Here is an 18256-nt window from a genome sequence, read left to right as displayed (position 1 = left end):
CATTTACAGAGAGCTTTACACTCTTCAAACTACTTTCATATTCATTATCTTATTTATCCCTCAAAGCAGCAGTGTGAGGCAGGCAGGGCACATGTTATTGCCCACATTTTGCAGATGAAGCCATTATGACAGATGATGAGAAAAGTGGTTACTGTCATTTAGACAGTGTTTCTTCACACACTAGGCCTGATTTCCCTAAAATATTTAGCAGCAGCCTCTGATGTAGTAGATAAAGCATTAGATGCTCTCCTTTTCAAGCAATAAATATTCAATGGCACAGTATTTTAACCCCACTCCACATTTTTGTTTGTTTGTTTTCTTGGGAGGAATGCATTTAGAGGGAAGAGACATGGGGATGAAGCTTAGGGTTAGTAGCTGGTAGAAAAGTGGGGAAGGTCTTTAATTTCTACACTTCAAATAATTAGAACAACAGCTTTTTCTGCATGCAAAGTCTCTTCAATTCTGGTCTAGGGCTTTTCAATGTTTAAAGTGCATACAAATAATCCTGGGAATTTTGATAAAATGCAGATTCTGAGTCAGTGGGTCTAGAGTGGGGCTCCACATCCTGCAGCTCTCTGAAGATCCAAGGTGATGCCAGTTCTGTTGATCAGGGTCCAACCTTGATAGACAAGGATCAATCTTACTTCTCAAAACCATAGCTATTTTTTTTTTTATTCCCTCAACTATCTCTGAATCTCTGGGATGGAACAGAGAAATTAAAATATTTTAAAAAGTAACAATATTTGGTGAATACTGTCTACCTTGTGGGAATTACTTATGTGTTTCTCTGTAGTAGACTATTTATACATACCAGTATCTGCCAACCTACTTTGATCTCAAGATTCAGAATGATGCTTAAAATGTGGTCCGGGGACTTATAGCATTAATATTACGCAGCTGCTTATTAGAAAGCAGAATTTCAGGACCCATCCCAGACCTAGAGAATCAAAATTTGCATTTTAACAAGATTCTCCAGATGACTTTCCAGCACAATAAAGATGAAAACCACTCCTTTAAAGCTTTTTCTCCTCCTGTGCTTACAAAATCACCATTCTGCTCACCTGGATGGTCATCTGACTCACCGGGAGGCATAACTCCTAAAGAATCCCAGAATTCACCAAAAGAGATGATTAAAGTGTAGATTGAGCCAGGGAATTTGTTGTTTGTTTTTGTTTTGTTTTGTTTGTTTGTTTTTTAGAGAAAATGACATTCGATATTTTATTTTTATTTTTTTAAAATTTATTTATTTATTTTATTTTTGTTACAGATGTTTCTCCTTTTTTTTTTTTTTTTTTTTTTATCCTCACCCGAGGATATTTTTTTCCATTTTTTGTACAGATAGAGTGGGAGGGAGAGAGAGAGAAACATCGACATGAAGGGACGCATCGAGTGGCTGCCACCCGCACGACCAACCAGGGCCGGGGACAAACTGCAACCGAAGTATGTGCCCTTAGCGGGAACCGAACCCCGGTCTCTCCGGACCGCAGGCCAACGCTCTAACCGCTGAGCCAAATCAGCCAGGGCGTTTCTCCTTTTTTCCCCATTGACACCCTCCTCCTCATCCCTCCCACCCCATCCCTGGTTTTGTTGTCAATGTCCATCGGTTATGTGTACATGCATGTAAGTTCTGTGGTTTATCTCTTCCCTCCCTCCCAACCCCCTCTTCTGAGAGTTGTCAATCTGTACCCCACTTCCACGTCTCTGGATCTACCCTATTCCTCAAACTGCTATGTTCATTGTATTCCACAAATAAATGAGACTACATCAAACTAAAAAGCTTCTGCACAGCAAAAGAAACAACCACCAAAATGGAAAGGCAACCCACTGTATAGGAGAGCATAATTGCCAATGATACATCAGATAAGGGGTTAATTTCCAAAATATATAGAGTGCTCATACAACTCAACAAAAGGAAGACAAAGAACCCAATTTAAAAATGGGCAGAGGAGTTTTTGTTGTTGTTGTTTAATTGGCCTCTCGGTAATTCTGATGATCAGCCAGATATGGAAATCCAATTGACTTATCTAATAGTGGAGATGACAACTATGCCACAGGTAGCTGTACCCGGGAGGATGGTTTATAGTGAATCAAGGAAGTATTATAAAACTTATTGCTTTGCACTGGAGGTTCCTTGACTACACTTGGGAACTGTTCTCTACTTCCAAAACCAGTTGAGCCTGAATGGCTGGCACCCAACCCCTGACCTCCACTACAGCATGAGTTCATTCTAGTGACAGTGCTGAGAGCTTTGTTGCCACACATTGAGAAAACAAAAATCCCAGATACAGAAATCTATAGCAAACATTTCACAGAGTGTCTTCCTGAGAGAAAATACCCTATCTATTTGAGATATATATTATACAGTAAAACAAAACTATAGTTTATGAAGATTCTGTTCTTAAAGTCTAAACTGTAAGCAGATCCTGACAGACTGATGAACAAAATAGATCCAGAGACATGGAAGCAGGGAACAGAGTGATGAATCTCAAAGGGAGGGGGAGGTGGAGTGGGGGTGGGGAGGCAGGAAGAGATTAACCAAAGAACCCATGGACACCGACAAGCTTGCCATGAAGGCCTGCAGGGCGGGAAGGGGCAGGGGGGAGGACCGACAGGAGTGGGGTGGAGGGGGTCAATGGGGGGAAAGGGTTAGTTTCTGTAATACTTTCACCAATAAAGATGTTTAGAAAAAGAATATGTAATTCATTTATTCATTCAATCAATATTTACTGAGTATTTACTCTGTGCTGGGCACTATAATAGAATTAAGAATGTGTAGGTCCCTGCTTTCATGAGGAAGATAGTACAAATGTACAAAAGTAAACAAATGTTTAAGACAATTATTGAGTGTGATAACAGCTGAGAAGGAGAAGAACAATTGTTGAATATGAATGAATGTTCAAAGAATATCAGAGGACCTGAGACAAAGATGTGAGGACTTCAGAGCATCCTCTGCAGTCTGGCAGATGATGGACGTCAGACAGAAGTGAATCAGCACATCAGTACAACACAAGTAAAGGATTTGACCAGCACCTAGACACAGAGCTTGACTGAACTTTCCTAAACACTCACAACAAGAAATTAATGACACTATTAGTTGAATAGCCTTAGTTCTATATAGTTCTATTGTATCATTTGCAGTTTGCTCTTCATTCATGCTCTAATTACTTATCAATATGTATTTAGTGTATACATCATGATGTAATTTATTTCCCAACAATGTTATTTTTAATAAAACTTTTACTCGAATAACTCAGTTGATTGATCGGGCACTTATACATATGATCAGGGTATAGTTTCTGTATTTTTATAGAACTCACAGTTTACAGGTTGTCCATAATTAAAATGTAATTTTATAAGTTCTATGATATGGCTTCCTGGAGGAAGTGTCAACTTAAAGGTCTTGCAAGAGAAAGTTATACTGTCAAAATTATGATACAGAAAGGATAAGAAATCATATTTCAGACAGAAAACCAGGATGTTTAAAGGCTCAAAAGCAAGTGGACAATGCATATATTATATATATACACATATACATACATATATATGTATATGTATATATATTTTTTAATTCTTATCTGAGGATATTTTTTCTATTTATCATCAGATAGAGTGGGAGGGAGGGAAAGGGGGGGGAGAGAGAGAGAGAGAGAGAGAGAGAGAGAGAGAGAGAGAGAAACATCCATGTGAGAGAAACACATCAACTGGTTGTCTCCCTCATGACCCGAGCAGGGCCAGAGATGAACTGCAACTGAGGTACATGCTTTTGACTGGAATCAAACTTGCAACTCATTGGTCCTCAGGCCAACATTCTAACCACTGAGCAAAAATGCCCAGGGCAACAAGGTATATTTTTGAAATTTAATTACTTTCCACTGCATAAAGCTGACTGGTTAGAGGTTTAGGAACAGGATAATAAATTGATCAAAGGACTCTAATGGTCAGTAGTTGGAACTTGATCCCAAAGGCACTGGGGGATTGGTAAATTAAACAGAAAATTCAACCTATTTTAATATTTAGAAATAGTATTTTTATAGTAGAGAGAAATATCTAGTAGCAAAGGGTCCCATTGAATAACTACTGAAATAAAGGTGAGAGTAAACATTGGTTTACCTACATTGTGACAATGACAATGTTGGGAAGAGAGAATTAATTAGTGGCTACTAAGGAGGTAGAACCAAGACAAAGTGTCAATTGAATCATTCTTGGAGAAATGAAAGAAAAGAGCTCAGTCTTACTCTCAATTTTCTAGTTTAGCCAATTTTTGTCTTTTTCTCTGAGCATCTCTTGGAACTTCTCCTCTGGTCACTTTGCTTCCAACCACCCTCAGTTAATGCCTTGCCATGGGAGCTAGGACTGCCCTTCTTACCAAGACCCTAAGTCAGATCTTCTGAGGGTTCTTAGGACAGACCAAGCTGAAATCCACAGTCAAGCTCCCACAGTTAACTGTAGGTGTTCCATAAGAATTCAATAACCTATCCTGTCCTTTTTGTTATATAAGTGAACCATATCAAGTGAGTCCTTAATGAACTGCATTGTGTTAATATCTGCCCATGTCAACAATTTCACAATTATTTTGATTGTTTTAATATGCTTCTCCCCAAAACAATATTTACTATTTTCTTTTCATTTTGTTTTTATTGTGTAGCCCCGCTGTTACTGTTCAATGGCTCAATCACAAACATTGCAAGCTATTTTCTGGTGCCATGACACAAATATTGCCTGATACACCAATTTTGTAAAAAAAAAAAAAAAAAGTGTTGTAATTTACAACCTATAGGTTTTACATACCTTCAATTAATAAATATATGCTGTTACATAGCCAGACTCAGTGTAAACTGTCCCCTAGCAGAAGCATGGATACATAAATGAGCTATACTAGAGAATCTCTTCCTAACAACACATTGTTGTCCTGTCCTTTTGACAAAGGATGTTGAGATTCTATGCAGTATAATACACAAAATAGTAAAAGCTATCTTGATAAGAAAATTTAAAAAATCTCCCTGGTTGCTGTGTTGAAATGAAGGATAGACCTGGGTAAAGATGGCATTGAAGTTGTTTTCAATCACATTATTAGTCTCCCCCCAAATTATTATTATAGAAAGATGATGTATGGATAAATTTAATTCAAATAAATAATAATAAAATAAGAATACAGTCTGGCCAGTGGGCTCAGAGGTTGAGCATCAACCCATGCACCAAGAAGTCACCAGTTCGATTCCCGGTCAGAATACATGCCCAGATTGTGGGCCAGACACCCAATGGGGAGCATGCAGGAAGTGGCCAATCAATGTTCTCTTTCATCAATATTTCTATCTTTCTCTTCCTCTCACTTCTTCTCTCTCTAAAATCAATAAAGGAAAAAAAAAATTTTAAAAAGAATATAAATAACATCCAATACTGTACTAAGAACTTTGCTTACATATTCTCTTTTTTTAAAAAAAATATATTTTTATTGATTTTTTTAGAGAGAGAGAGATAGACACATTAATGTGACAGAGGAACATCAATAAGTTGCCTCCTGCATGTCCCCTACCCAGCCTGAAACCTGAGCATGTGCCCTGACTGGGAATCAAACATGGACTTCTCAGTCCATGGAATGATGCTCAATCCACTGAGCCACACCAGCTGGGTTATATATTCTCTTTTAATTCTCATGATAACATTTGATAACGATTCTATGTTTACAACTACTTTAAATACAAGAAAATACATACTCTTTGGAATAACAGCAAAAATATTTGAAGTGTTGAGTTTCTAGACTTTCATGTTCTACTAGGTCATGTACAAAGTTTGTGATTAAGCTATTTCTCCTCTCCCACCCAAGCTTCCAAAATGTCCTGGAGCACTCAAGTCCAAGCTAGTCCTTCAAGGACATATCTAGGATGATTCATTTCTCTCCAGAAAGAGAATTCTGGGGATTTAATGGAGATGTGGGCAGGGTAAGAGTATGATGCTGAGGTGGCGCTAGGGCATTTGTCCAACACTCGTCAGAAGGGTTGTGGAAACTCTCCCATGGCTTACAGGTTATGGGAGTTATGGTGGAAAGTGCTAGTTATCGTGAGTCTTGTCCAGGATTTCTAAGGTTTGGATGTCAGTATTATATGGTTAAATTTTGTAGTCTTTGTTTTCTAAGTTACCTATTTGTTTCAATGATAAGGTCACTACTGAAAAAGAATGTGTTAATTTGATTAGGCTATTTAAAAGTCATCTGTGTGGGGAAAGAATACATTTTTGACCTAAATTTAATATATTCATACACACAAACAACTATATATATGCCTGCTATACTGGTAAATTATATATACGGATATATACAGCACTGTATATTTAAAATGAGTGTATAAGTAAGGTACTGAAAAAATATATGACAAGATTTTTATTTACTTAGTTTTCTGCTCTTTGAAAAGAAAAACAGAAATATAAAAGTAAAAAATAATATGTGCTAACAAAAAGATATATAAACATTAACAAAGGTAGCATCACTAAACACTAACTTCATGGTTTCACATAAAGATGCTCCCTAGATTCTTATATGCATTCTTATATATGCTCTTTCTCTGCCTGGGATACTCTTCTCTCCCTATTTTCTTGGCCAGGTCTGTTCATCCTTGAGTTCTCAGCATAAGTTCCCCTCAGGGGAGCTTTGCTGGCCTTGCAGATTTTACTATATGGCCCAGTTTTATGGTTTTATTGAATGCTATAATTTTTCTTTATACTGTATAAATCTAATTAAGTGGTTATTCATGCAATTATTAGTTTAATGTTCTGCTTTCTTGTTGAACTATACGCTCCATTTGTGCAGGGACCATGTCTGTCTTGCTCTTCATTTTGTCCTTTTATAGCATGAGCATTCTATAAATATTTCTTGCCCAAAGAACAAATTATGAAATGGAGACCAAGGTTTATTTGAATATAATTCTGTATTGGAGATAACATATTTTAGAAACAATATACAAGTAAGACCATGAGAAAAAATCAGCAATTTTTTTTCTGCTGTTTGTAAAGGGAAATAAAATATTAAAAACAAAATAAATGAAAGCAATGAGTAGAACAGGTTGAACAATTATTCTCATTTAGATTGTCACCATATAGTCAAGAGCCTTTACTTGCAAAGTGCTCAAGTTTGATTCTTCCACATCCGTATACTACCAAGATTGATTCACAGAACCTTCTGGAAGGTCCATACAAGAAAAATGTCAGAAAAAAGAATTTCCTGAAAGTTAAAACTGTAGATCATATACTTTCTATGGGAAGTGTGAAGTCATAGTAATTCTAACATGCTAACTAAAAAGAGCTGATGATAGTTACTTTTAATATGTACTTCTGGAATTCAACTAAAATAGATGAGTTTATTTTATCATTATATATTTCTCTTAAGCCTATGAGGGCAGAGTCTAGGCTCAAAATAATAATAACTGGATGAGTTATAAGACTAGAAGACAGATGGGGTTAAAGCATTAATGGAGTTTAAGAGTACAGTCAGGCAAGGATTCAAACTTGGAAATGAATTAAAAAGAAATGTCCAGCCAAGTGATTAAAACCCAACATCCAATGAGAAATGGGATTTCAGACTCTCCAGAGTCCTTCTTGGCTCCTTCCAGCACAATGTTTTCCCACCCACCTCATCAAATATGAAACATTTCTTAAGTGAGATTTCTGTACTTTGTGTTGATGTCAGATATGGCTTCAGGCTTGGACAGAGAATTGTATAGCACTGACTAAGTTGCTCTCAGTTTAGGGCTAACATCAGCAGTGTGCTTTTTTTTTTCTACTCCAAGAATGGAACCTGCAACCCTTGGGTATATGGGGTGATGCTCCAACCAACTAAGTCACACTGGCCAGGGCAGCAATGTGCTTCTTTTTTTTTTTTTTTTAACCCAGGTATAAAAAGCTATTGAGGTAAAAATGAAATGCATGAAAACGTTCTGTAACCCTGAGCAATCTTGACACCACATGAGGCTCACTTGAGACAGGGACTTCCTCTGGATTGTGAGAAGAAAGATTTAGAAACAAAGTTAAATGAAGATGGGAGTAGCATGGCTCACAGAAGAGAGATCAAACACTCCATAGAAAATACATGCTACAGTGCAATTGCCCTCCGGGAGTTACAGGATTATAAAAGTCTAACTTAATTAAGGAAAAAAATAGGTCACATTTAACAACCACATACGTGACACATCGTTTTGACTATATAGAAATCTATCTGAAGAGGAGAGGAAAATGAAGAAATCAGAAGTATAGGAAAGACAACCACAGAATGCATCAACCTCTCTCCTCCATCTAAGACAGGTATATGTTTTGATTGTGATTTTATATATATATGAAAGATTCACCATTCGTCTGATTTTCTGCTTTAAAAACATGAGTAGTATTCTTGAAAAAGAAATTTTAGCTGTCAACAGAAAGAGAAACAAAATAGCCCAACCTAAAATTTTAGAAAAGAACTGAATTAAGAGGTAATCAATATTCTACACATAAAAATATATCTTGCCCCTCTTTCCTTTGTCCCTCTGTGTCATCAAATGACAGGTAATCAGGTACTTGTGAACCCTGCATGGAATCTTTCCCTTCTCAGGGCTCAATGTCCCCGTGGGGTTGAGCTAATTACAGGTACATTTCCTCTGCAAGGCAGTCACACTCTGTACTGTGGAAGGCACAATTAATAATTGAACAAAGCTAGCTGGGTTTTTTTGCTCACGTGACCATGGGTTGCAGGTAGCCTTGCTGTCACACAGGGAGCACAGCCTCTTCTTTGGGTGTCTCCAAGAAAGGCTTTTGCATTATAGGCTGAAAAGTATCATCTTATTTTCAATTTAAAGAAAGAAAAAAAGGAAAATAACCCATTGAAACAAACAAACAAACAAAAAACCCATAAAAATCTTAGTTCCCTTTATAGGATAGTAAAGGCAAATTCTTTCTCCTATCACCAGGAATATGATTATGATCAGACAGATGGTTATTTAGGTCAGATGTGAAAGAGATGAAAGAGCGGGCTGGGGAATTAATACCTGTTGTAAGAGAGAATTGGAGTTTGCCCTTGAGTCTGTGAATGCAGCAGAGAGCTAGTTTTGCATGTGCCAGAATAGAATTTGACCCACAGAGAGGGCCTACATAGAGAATTATAGAAGAATAAAGTTCTTTCCCTTGAGGTGTCCTCAGGAACTAAATGAATGATATAGCCGAAGCCCTATGGGATCAAAGATGAGTGCAGAAAATCCTTGTCCTGTGCTCCAAGCCAATCTTGAACAGGGGTCTGTCTGTAAACTATATTGCAAAAGACCAGATACAGAATATTCTAGGCTTTGGGGCTAAGCCACCTTTGTTGAACTATTCAACTCTGCTGCTTTAGAGCAAAAATAGCCATAGACAATATATAAAAGAGTAAGCATGGCTGTATTTCAATAAAACTTTACTTATGCTCACTGAAATTTGAATGTCATTTTTTGTTTGTTTGTTTTTGCATGACAAAAATGGAATTCTTCTTTTGAATTTTTCTCCATTTAAAAACCATTCTTAGACTGCAGGCTGTACCAAAGTGGAACAGGCTGAATCTGGCCCAGGGACTACAGTTTGCTGACGCCTGGCCTGCCTTTTGGAAACCTCTGTGAAGACACCTGTTTTTCTAGCTGATTTTGAGGGTTCTCTGAGTATATGTAACTGCTGCCTTTCCTGTGGAAGATCTGGTCTGATCTATGACCTCTGTTGACTTGAACATCATGAATAACCAGGTTATTCAGGGTTCAAATCACATGTTCGTTATTATTTAAAAGTTTACTAGAGTTAGCCATGAAGATCTAAACTCCTAAGACCAAGCCTGGGAAGGCCTTGAAACTCTGGTTCTAACTAATTATTTTTCTGAATTCAAAGGGTAAAAAAGAATAAATCCTTAGGTTCAGGTTGCCAATAGCATCTTTGCCTTAGAAAAAACATTTACTAGGCAATAATGTACCAAATAAAATAAACTATTTTTATTAATGCAATTCACTCCTTGATTATAAATTTATCTTCCTTACAACTTTTTTTCACAGAAATTAAGATATTATAAATAGTATATTTTACATACACTTGTAAATTAATTATAGAAAGTCAATATGAAAATAATGATAAAAATACAAGAAGAAAGCAAAGATGGAATGCCATAAAATCTCATCTATTTTGTTTAAAATCCATATTGTTAATATGTGATTTATATATGATTTCCTATATTCTTTTACACATGGGCCATAAATTTGGCTCAACGTTGAGTAACAGTCAATACAATGAAGGACTCATCATTTATAAAAGTTTCCTGGGTTCATTTGTTAAAAAAAATAAAAAGAACAACATTGCTTAGAAAAAGGCCTGTGGAAATAATAAAAACAAAGAGGAATTTCCTCAAAGGGTCCTTGAAAAGGAAACTATGTAATAAATTAACAATCTCTCAAAAACTTTACAACAAATGTAATCATTTTAGAGATCTTTTATGGCGTCTTTAAATGTGGGCCAATAGCTTTCATACCAAATTGTCACTGGGTAAAAACAATTCAACTTGGGACAGGGGTAGGTGGTGTGAGTTTGGGGAATGGTATATCCAAGAAGAACATGCTTGGGTGGTTTAATTAATTAATTAATTCATTTATTTTTTATCCTCACTCGAGGACATTTTTTGATATTTTGTTCAGATAGAGTGGGAGGGAGAGAGAGAGAGAGAAACATCGATGTAAAAGGGACACATTGAGTGGTCGCCACCTACACGACCCAACCAGGGCCGGGGACAAACTGCAACTGAGGCATGTGCCCTTAGCGGGAACCGAACCCGGGTCTCTCCAGGCCACAGGCCAACGCTCTCACCACTGAGCCAAACCGGCCAGGGCTCTGGTGGTTTAATTTAATCCAGGGGAAAGGTGGATGATACCCAAAGGTTCACACTTTATATTACCCTCCACACGTATTTTTCCGCATGTGAGGGTATAAAATGGGTCTGAGAGGAAATGAGCTTGATCTCTCAAATAAGTGCTTCATTTATTGTTTTTATCTATTATAAATAAATGACAGATTGCATGCATTAACAGCAAGGATGGGTACTGAGTAACATTTTTCTCAAGAAAGTGGAAGCCTCTAATAAGAATGTCTGCCTAAATAAAAAAAAAACAAAAAACAAAAAAAACATTTCATAGATTGGTCCAGACTTTACTTGGTAATTTTATTTGAGAGCCAACAAAAAACAAAGACCAATAGTCTCACCACAAAATACAAAGGTTTTTTTTAAAGACGCTATAGCTTTCCTTTTATGTCTATCTTTGCACAACAACTTTTCATGGTGTTCATTCCAACATAAAAATTGTTGTAAATTAAGTCTCTAGATACTTATATAAAGAAACTTTAAAAGAATGTAAGTTAAAAGTTGGGGGCTATCTACTAAAAGAAATGCCATTTTATAAGACTAATTGATCCATACTTCCTCTTTCTAGAAAAAGTAAACAGCAGGCTTTATGCTACAAAGACTGTCATTTGCAAAGGCATGGTTTTGCATACAAGAAAATATAATTTGTAGAGTATGCATACAGTGAATCCTCAATAATTTGGTAAAACATTTAAATAAAATTCAAAAAGCAGCAGGACCTCAGAGCCCAGTTATGGTGAAGAGGTGGGAAAGAGGAGGGGAGAATGCAGAAGACATTCCTGGTTAAAAAAAAACAAAAAAAAACATGTCCAACTTTTACTGAATTAGCATCAATAGGAGCTCACGCAGCTTAGTCCATGCCAGATGACAAAGACAGGGCATTAGAAGTCACAATTTTGTATTATTCCTGAAAAATTTCTTTACAAGGTGCTGCATACTAGGAAACTATAGTTAAAAGCAAAGAAAAATAAAAAATACACCAAGAAGTATGTAAATTTAATCCATACAAAACATTGACCCAAAATGCTCAAGCACCAAACTGGCATACATTTTAGACATACTATGAAGTCATTTAAGGCATTTAATGCTTTTATATTTGTTTCCTTGGGAGAGTGTTCTATTGAAAATGAAATTAAAAATATATATATTTGTACCATGGTTGTAAACTTTTTAGAGATGAACACATTAACAAAGACCAGGGAGGACCCTAAATAACTTCTATGTCACAATTCTGTTAGTGTTGTAATAACAAGATACATGCTTGCTTTTGAGATCGAATGGAATTTCAGAAGAATGAGGATCTCTTAAATAGTGCGTGGCATTTTGGAGACTGGAAGGTTGCTTACCAGTTGGTGTAAGGTGTCTCCAGGTGATAACGGGTTCAGGACGGCCATTGGCCATGCACACCAGGGTCACATTGCTGCCCTCATTCACAGTGACATCCGAGGAGATGTTGGAGATCTTTGGTGGAACTGTAAAGACAAAAGCAAATGGAATGTGTAACTATGTCAGTGAAAACAGGTTTGTAGCAACTGGAAGTGGCAAAATTGAGCTAAGTGGTCTTATAACTTTAAACCTCTAAATTTTGGGGTTAAGAAGCCAGGGTGTTTTAGGATCTCTTTAGAGACTTAGATAGCAAATAAAAAAGCACGAGTCTTACTATCAAGTGAGACTCTTTCCACTATCGCCAAGTGCTATAGGAGGTACACAGAATAGCACAATGAAAATGTCTAGTTCTTTTCTGACTACAGTGACCTTTTTTGGATATTAGAGATCATGGATATTTATACATATTAAGAATAAACTTTTCTTATTACTGTTACCTACATTTACTTTCTGATGTATATAAAATGAATATGATCCAATCTCTCCTTTAATTGTCAGGAAGAAGCATTATTTAGTATAAGCTTGCATAGTCATGTTATTACGATGTAGTAAAACCTGGCTACTTATAATCTAGCCACATGAGGAAACCATTAGTTAATCACTAAAATAGAAAGTCCCTAAAAAATATTTTGGTGTGTGGTGGGCCAGATAATGTACCCTAGAGCTTAAAAATTGAATTAATAAGGCCTATGTCACAGATAGGAAGACATTACAAAAAAAAAATTACTATTACTCCTAATCACTATTATCACCATTCCTACTATCAATTTAATAATAGCTAACTTTAATGACTTATTATACATAAGACTCTATGTAGTGTGCTTTGCAAATATTATCTAAATAACTCCTTGTAATAAGGAAATAATATCCCATGAGAATTTTATTTATAGGTAGGAAACTGAGGTAGAGAGGGGTCTGGGTGAGAAGCAGAACATTGATTTGACTCTAGGCAGACCCTAGGGCCCATGCTCTTACACTACTTGAACAAAACTTCATCTTCACAATCCAGGCTACCAGATGGCTGAAAATGACGAAAATTACTTTTTGGTGATGTGAGAAATGAGTCCCCAAGGGCTAGCTGTACTGCCGTCTGACTTCCTTCATTAGTGTTCAGGGCGGCCGCATTAGATCTCACACTGGTAGGCTCAAGTGGAAAGTGAATTACTCACAAATTTCATCACAGAGGTTATGCACTGATTACAAATAGCAGAGTTTATGGTTTGACTGTGTTTTTCCTTTTTAACTCTTAGTGGCTTTTGCTGTCCCTGAAAAGGTATCTTGAAGAGAGGGAGAAGGGCAAGAGAGCATGAAGAAGTTCAAAAATCTTCTCACTTTTCCTGCCCATTAGGAACTCTGTGTAGTGACAAATGAAACAGGGACACTTTCTGCTTGCAGAGGCGGCTGCCTGACAAACATATAATCCCCACAGATCCCTGTTAGGAGACATTGATAGTACTTGCGCAACTGACCAGATCAGTGTCACAATGAGAAAGTGGGAAGAGAACTCATTATCTTAACACTCTTCTCATAATGACATCTTATACAGCCTCTGGGTAGAAACCAGTGTTTCCAAACCAAACCCAATGACAGAAATAGAATGCAGTTGATTCCTATTATTTAGTAATTTTTATTTATAGATTTTCTATTTTCCCTTTTATCTTTTGGAGTTAAGTGTTGTTTTCTTATATTCATATACTGACTTGCAATACAGTTGTCCCTTGCCACTTAAATCGCAATTGAGTGAAGCTGAGAAAGTCGAAGCGCTAAGTGACGAGGGACAACTGTGTATAAAGAATCCTATTTCACGGAAATTCATTTATTGTGGTAGAGTCTGGAAATGATTAACTGCGATAAACGAGGGCCGACTGTATATTCTTTCAGAGTTTTATAATGAGGACCTAAAAGGTTATACTCATTTTATAGAAAAGAACAAGAGACACACAGAGGAATAATGGCTTGTCAAGGATGACCCCATCAAGAACTATGGCTGGGCTTAGACCTCAGAGCTCCTGAATAACTGTTCTGTTGTTTAATATTTGCAGTTTATAATTCCCAACTGAGTAAGCCAAGTTTCTGAGCATCTCTAAAAAATTACAATAAAATATAAATTTATGATGAAATAGAATTTAGTCATCCTTGGTGCCTTTATCAACAATTTAAAGCCTGTAACAAGACTCTATATATAGCAAGTGTAAGAGCTCATGTTAATCAAGTGGTAGTTATGTGTTCTGATATTAAAAAAATAAAAGTGAAGTTGGGGAGATGGAAACTCTGTATCTCTAATATAAAAACATTCAATTTACAAAACAGAAAAAGATCTCCAATGATCAAGCTCTCACAGAGTTATTGCCTATGATTCAATTTTCTCATGTTACCTCTCTTTTATTATTGGAATACATACCAAGGACTTTAATTTTACATGGCATGCAAGTTGATCACTTGCTTAATGGTACATAGACAAGTAGTGTTAAAATTGGGAATAAAATCTATAATAATTGACCACAGGGCTGTATTTTGGCCACTGAACTATATTATTTCTTCTAATTAAGTACCATATACTCAGGTCTAGGATCTCAGATACTGAAGGTACAAAAAGTATTTTTTGTTGAATAGTTAGAAATGTAATCATATTGACATTGTATCACATCTTCTTCTGGGTCACTATCAACAGGTTTCATTCCATTATTTATCTTCCTACTTTATCACACTTTGTACTACCTTCTTCCCATAAATATTTATAAATGATATGGTTCTTTTGCTCTAGAAAAAAAAAATCCCTCTGTAAATCCCATGTTGCTCTCCTACTAATAAATTTCCAACCTCTCTCTATCCAAATTTCTTGAAGAAATTATTCTATACCACATCTTCATCTCGCATTCACACTCCAGCCTTCAGTGCAGTCTGGATTCCCTCATCAGCCTCCAAAGAAACTGCTCTCTGGAAGCTCACCCATTTGTTCAAACCATGTTGTTTCTACATCCAATGAACAATATTTGTCATTATCTTATTTTTCTCTAAACTTTAGAGTCTAAAGTATATGACTTTGTTGACCACAACCTCTTTCTTCCATTCTTTTCTTAGTTTCTAGGTCACCAGATTCAGCTGTTTTTCTACATAGCCATCTGGCCAGCCTTCCAAGTTTGACTCTTGGGCTTATCTTGTCCTGTTCTTTAATATTTGTATTACTGACAGTTTGATCACTGTCTTCTTTCTTCCTGTCATTCACAGTGAGTGATCTCATCTACTCTCTAGTTTCAAAAGTATAAGTCATATTTTTGATGATTCCCAAATCAGTATTTGCAGTCCAAATTTTTCTCATGACCTTTATACCTAGTTTTCTATTTGACTATTCTACATTTCTATCATATGCCTCACAGATACCCAAGATTCAACATAGTCATAATCTTCCTTCCCATAGAACACTCACCATCTTGTGCTTACTATTTCATTAAACAGTATCATCATGCAAAGAATTGCCCAAGCAAAAAAGGACACTTACCTCCTTTGACTGCTCTCTCTCCTTTACTGTCCCATATTAAATAGATCTCCAAGTTCCATGGCTAATGAATCTTCAAATTCACTCATTACTCTCTATCCCTATTCCCACTAGCCTTTTCCAGCCATCATCCCCCAAAACACAATTTCTGCATGAGCATTACAACTAGTTTCTTTGCCTCTAGACTTCTCCTCAATCTCATTCCTTTACAATGCAACAATCAGATTTTTTTTTGTCCTAAATTGCAAATGTGAGTATAGTATACCCTGACTAACCTCATTGCCTTGAAAATAAAATCTAATTTTCTTAATATGGCTTAATAGGCCATTTATTATTGGCCACTGCCTCTCTCTTCAGCCTTACTTCTTAATCTCTTTGCATTGCATCATCCAATCAGATCAAAGAACTTTTGATTCCTATACTATCCTCATTTTCTTCCAGGCATTTAACATTCTTTTTTCCCCTACATGGAATATTCATTCTTCTTTCAACTCTTCATGTGGTTAGCCCCTTCCCTCCTTCAGGTTTCAGTTTGTCAGCTTATTTGCTCACTTTTTCCAAGAAGACTGTCCTATCATTTCCCACACACCTCCATGCTCTTCTGACTCCACAGTGGGTGAAGTACCCTTCCAGTGTTCTCAACACTGCCCTGTGATAGAGATTCAGTCTCTATCACAAAACTGAATCTTAATTGCTGGATTATTTACCTGTGCCTGTCACTAAACTGAAACAACTAGACAGGAGGGCCTTGGTGTTCTTGGCCACTAAATCTTACAGAACATGGTACTTGGAACAGGGAACTCACAGTGTTAGAAAAAAACATACAAAACAATGAAATTTCCCCCCAACTCTTTTCTGAGCTAAAGGAAATCATCTCATTGAATTTTTGTCAGAAAAGAGAAAGCTTTTATTCTGCACCAATAAAACACAGACAACTTTTATCAATATTTCTTTAGCTGCCCCTCTAGTCATGTATTTCACTATCAATTTCTTTGACTTTTAATAAAAAAAATTAACCATGGGGCAGAGAAATGTTTGTATTTTAGAAACATAGGAAGCAAGATAAACTTGGTGTCCAATTTTCTCAATTATAGATTTTTTTTTAGGGTTTTAACTTTTTATTTTCTATGAGGCATCATATATAAATATGTTATTTTAATGGTTTAATAATTTCTTTCTAGTTTCCTATAGTAATTCATGAAGTTCACATTTACATCACTGATAATATAACATTCAATAGCAATTTAAAGGATTGATTCTATTGTCTCGTAAAATCTTTATACAGATTCTGGGAAGTAAAAGGTATTGTTATTATTACTGCCACTTTGAAGATGTAAATACAGGAGGCAAAATTAGTAAAAATCACATAGCTAAGAAATGACAAAGCCATGACTGAAATCAGTTTACGTTTACAGATTTCCCAAACTTAACTCTTCCTCTAGATTGAATTCACTATTGCAGAAGTGGTTTCAAAGAGTATTTTTTGCTATATTTTAATTCTCAATCAGAATGACCACTTGGAAATAGTGTTTAATATGATAATTTTATTTGTACCAGCAAATATAAGTCATGAATCAAAGTCACAATGATATATGTGTTCCCAATTCTTGAATTCTTGGGTTATCACAGTACTCTGGGTTTGGCTTTTTGTTTTTTGGTTGTTGTTTTGATTTGTTTAATTGTTTTATTTCTGGAGTATTGCCTAACACTGTTTATTCACAGGATATTAGTATGATTTATTTGATGTTTTTCAACCTAATCAGTTTTAGTTATCTCTCCAATTTGTTTGGATTGTTTTGTTTTTCTTACTGGTCAATAAGAGCTCCTTATATCATAAGAAACTGACCTTTTGTTGTCATGTTATTTGCAATCTCCCCATCTTATTCCTAACTTCTTAACTTTATGATAATTTATGTCTGGCAGAAGTTTTATATTTTTTTGTTGATCTTTATTTTGTGATTTCTTCCATTGCTTCTGTGCATATTAGGTTCTTTCCTAACATAGGATTAGTTGAATACTTACCTCTATTTTTTCTTTTAATGATTTGTTTCATTTTTTATATTGAACTCTTTAAACAATCTGGGATTTACTTATGGTGTGAGAACGACCAGGTATTTTTCTATTTCCTCTATTTTTGGTCAATTTCCCTAATACCAAATGTGAAATAATATAAAATGCATACATCATTTTGGTTTTCAGAAATACCCTATGTAGTGCTACCAACTTGGCCAGAGCAATATTTCTGGAAAACATGCAAATTAAATTTTTTTGTAGCATTCATTTATTTTATTTTTTTAAAATTAATTTATTTATTTTTGTTACAAATGTTTCTCCTTTTCCCCCCATTGATTCCCCCTCGCCCCCTCCCCACCCTGTTCTCAGCTTTGTTGTCCATGTCCATTGTTCATGCACACATGTATATAAGATCTGTGGTTTCTCTCTCCCCCACCACCCCCTCTTCTGGGGATTGTCAGTCTGTACCCAACTTCCAT

General features: G+C 36.0%; 1 protein-coding gene across 2 annotated transcripts in view; it reads right to left on the bottom strand.

Moving 5' to 3' along the window:
- Positions 1–18256, bottom strand: part of LOC118616867 (limbic system associated membrane protein) — a 662882-nt gene that overhangs the window by 246214 nt on the left and 398412 nt on the right. For both annotated transcript variants that reach the window (XM_036242370.1, XM_036242369.1), the window contains exon 3: positions 12229–12354. In XM_036242370.1, coding sequence (XP_036098263.1) covers positions 12229–12354 — 126 coding nt within the window. The remainder of the gene's footprint in view (positions 1–12228; positions 12355–18256) is intronic.

Source organism: Molossus molossus, unplaced genomic scaffold (genome assembly GCF_014108415.1).
Source record: "Molossus molossus isolate mMolMol1 unplaced genomic scaffold, mMolMol1.p scaffold_m16_p_5, whole genome shotgun sequence".
In the NCBI taxonomy this organism is placed as follows: domain Eukaryota; kingdom Metazoa; phylum Chordata; class Mammalia; order Chiroptera; family Molossidae; genus Molossus; species Molossus molossus.
Note: the sequence above shows the minus strand (reverse complement) of the source record. Positions and strands in the feature narration are given on the sequence as shown.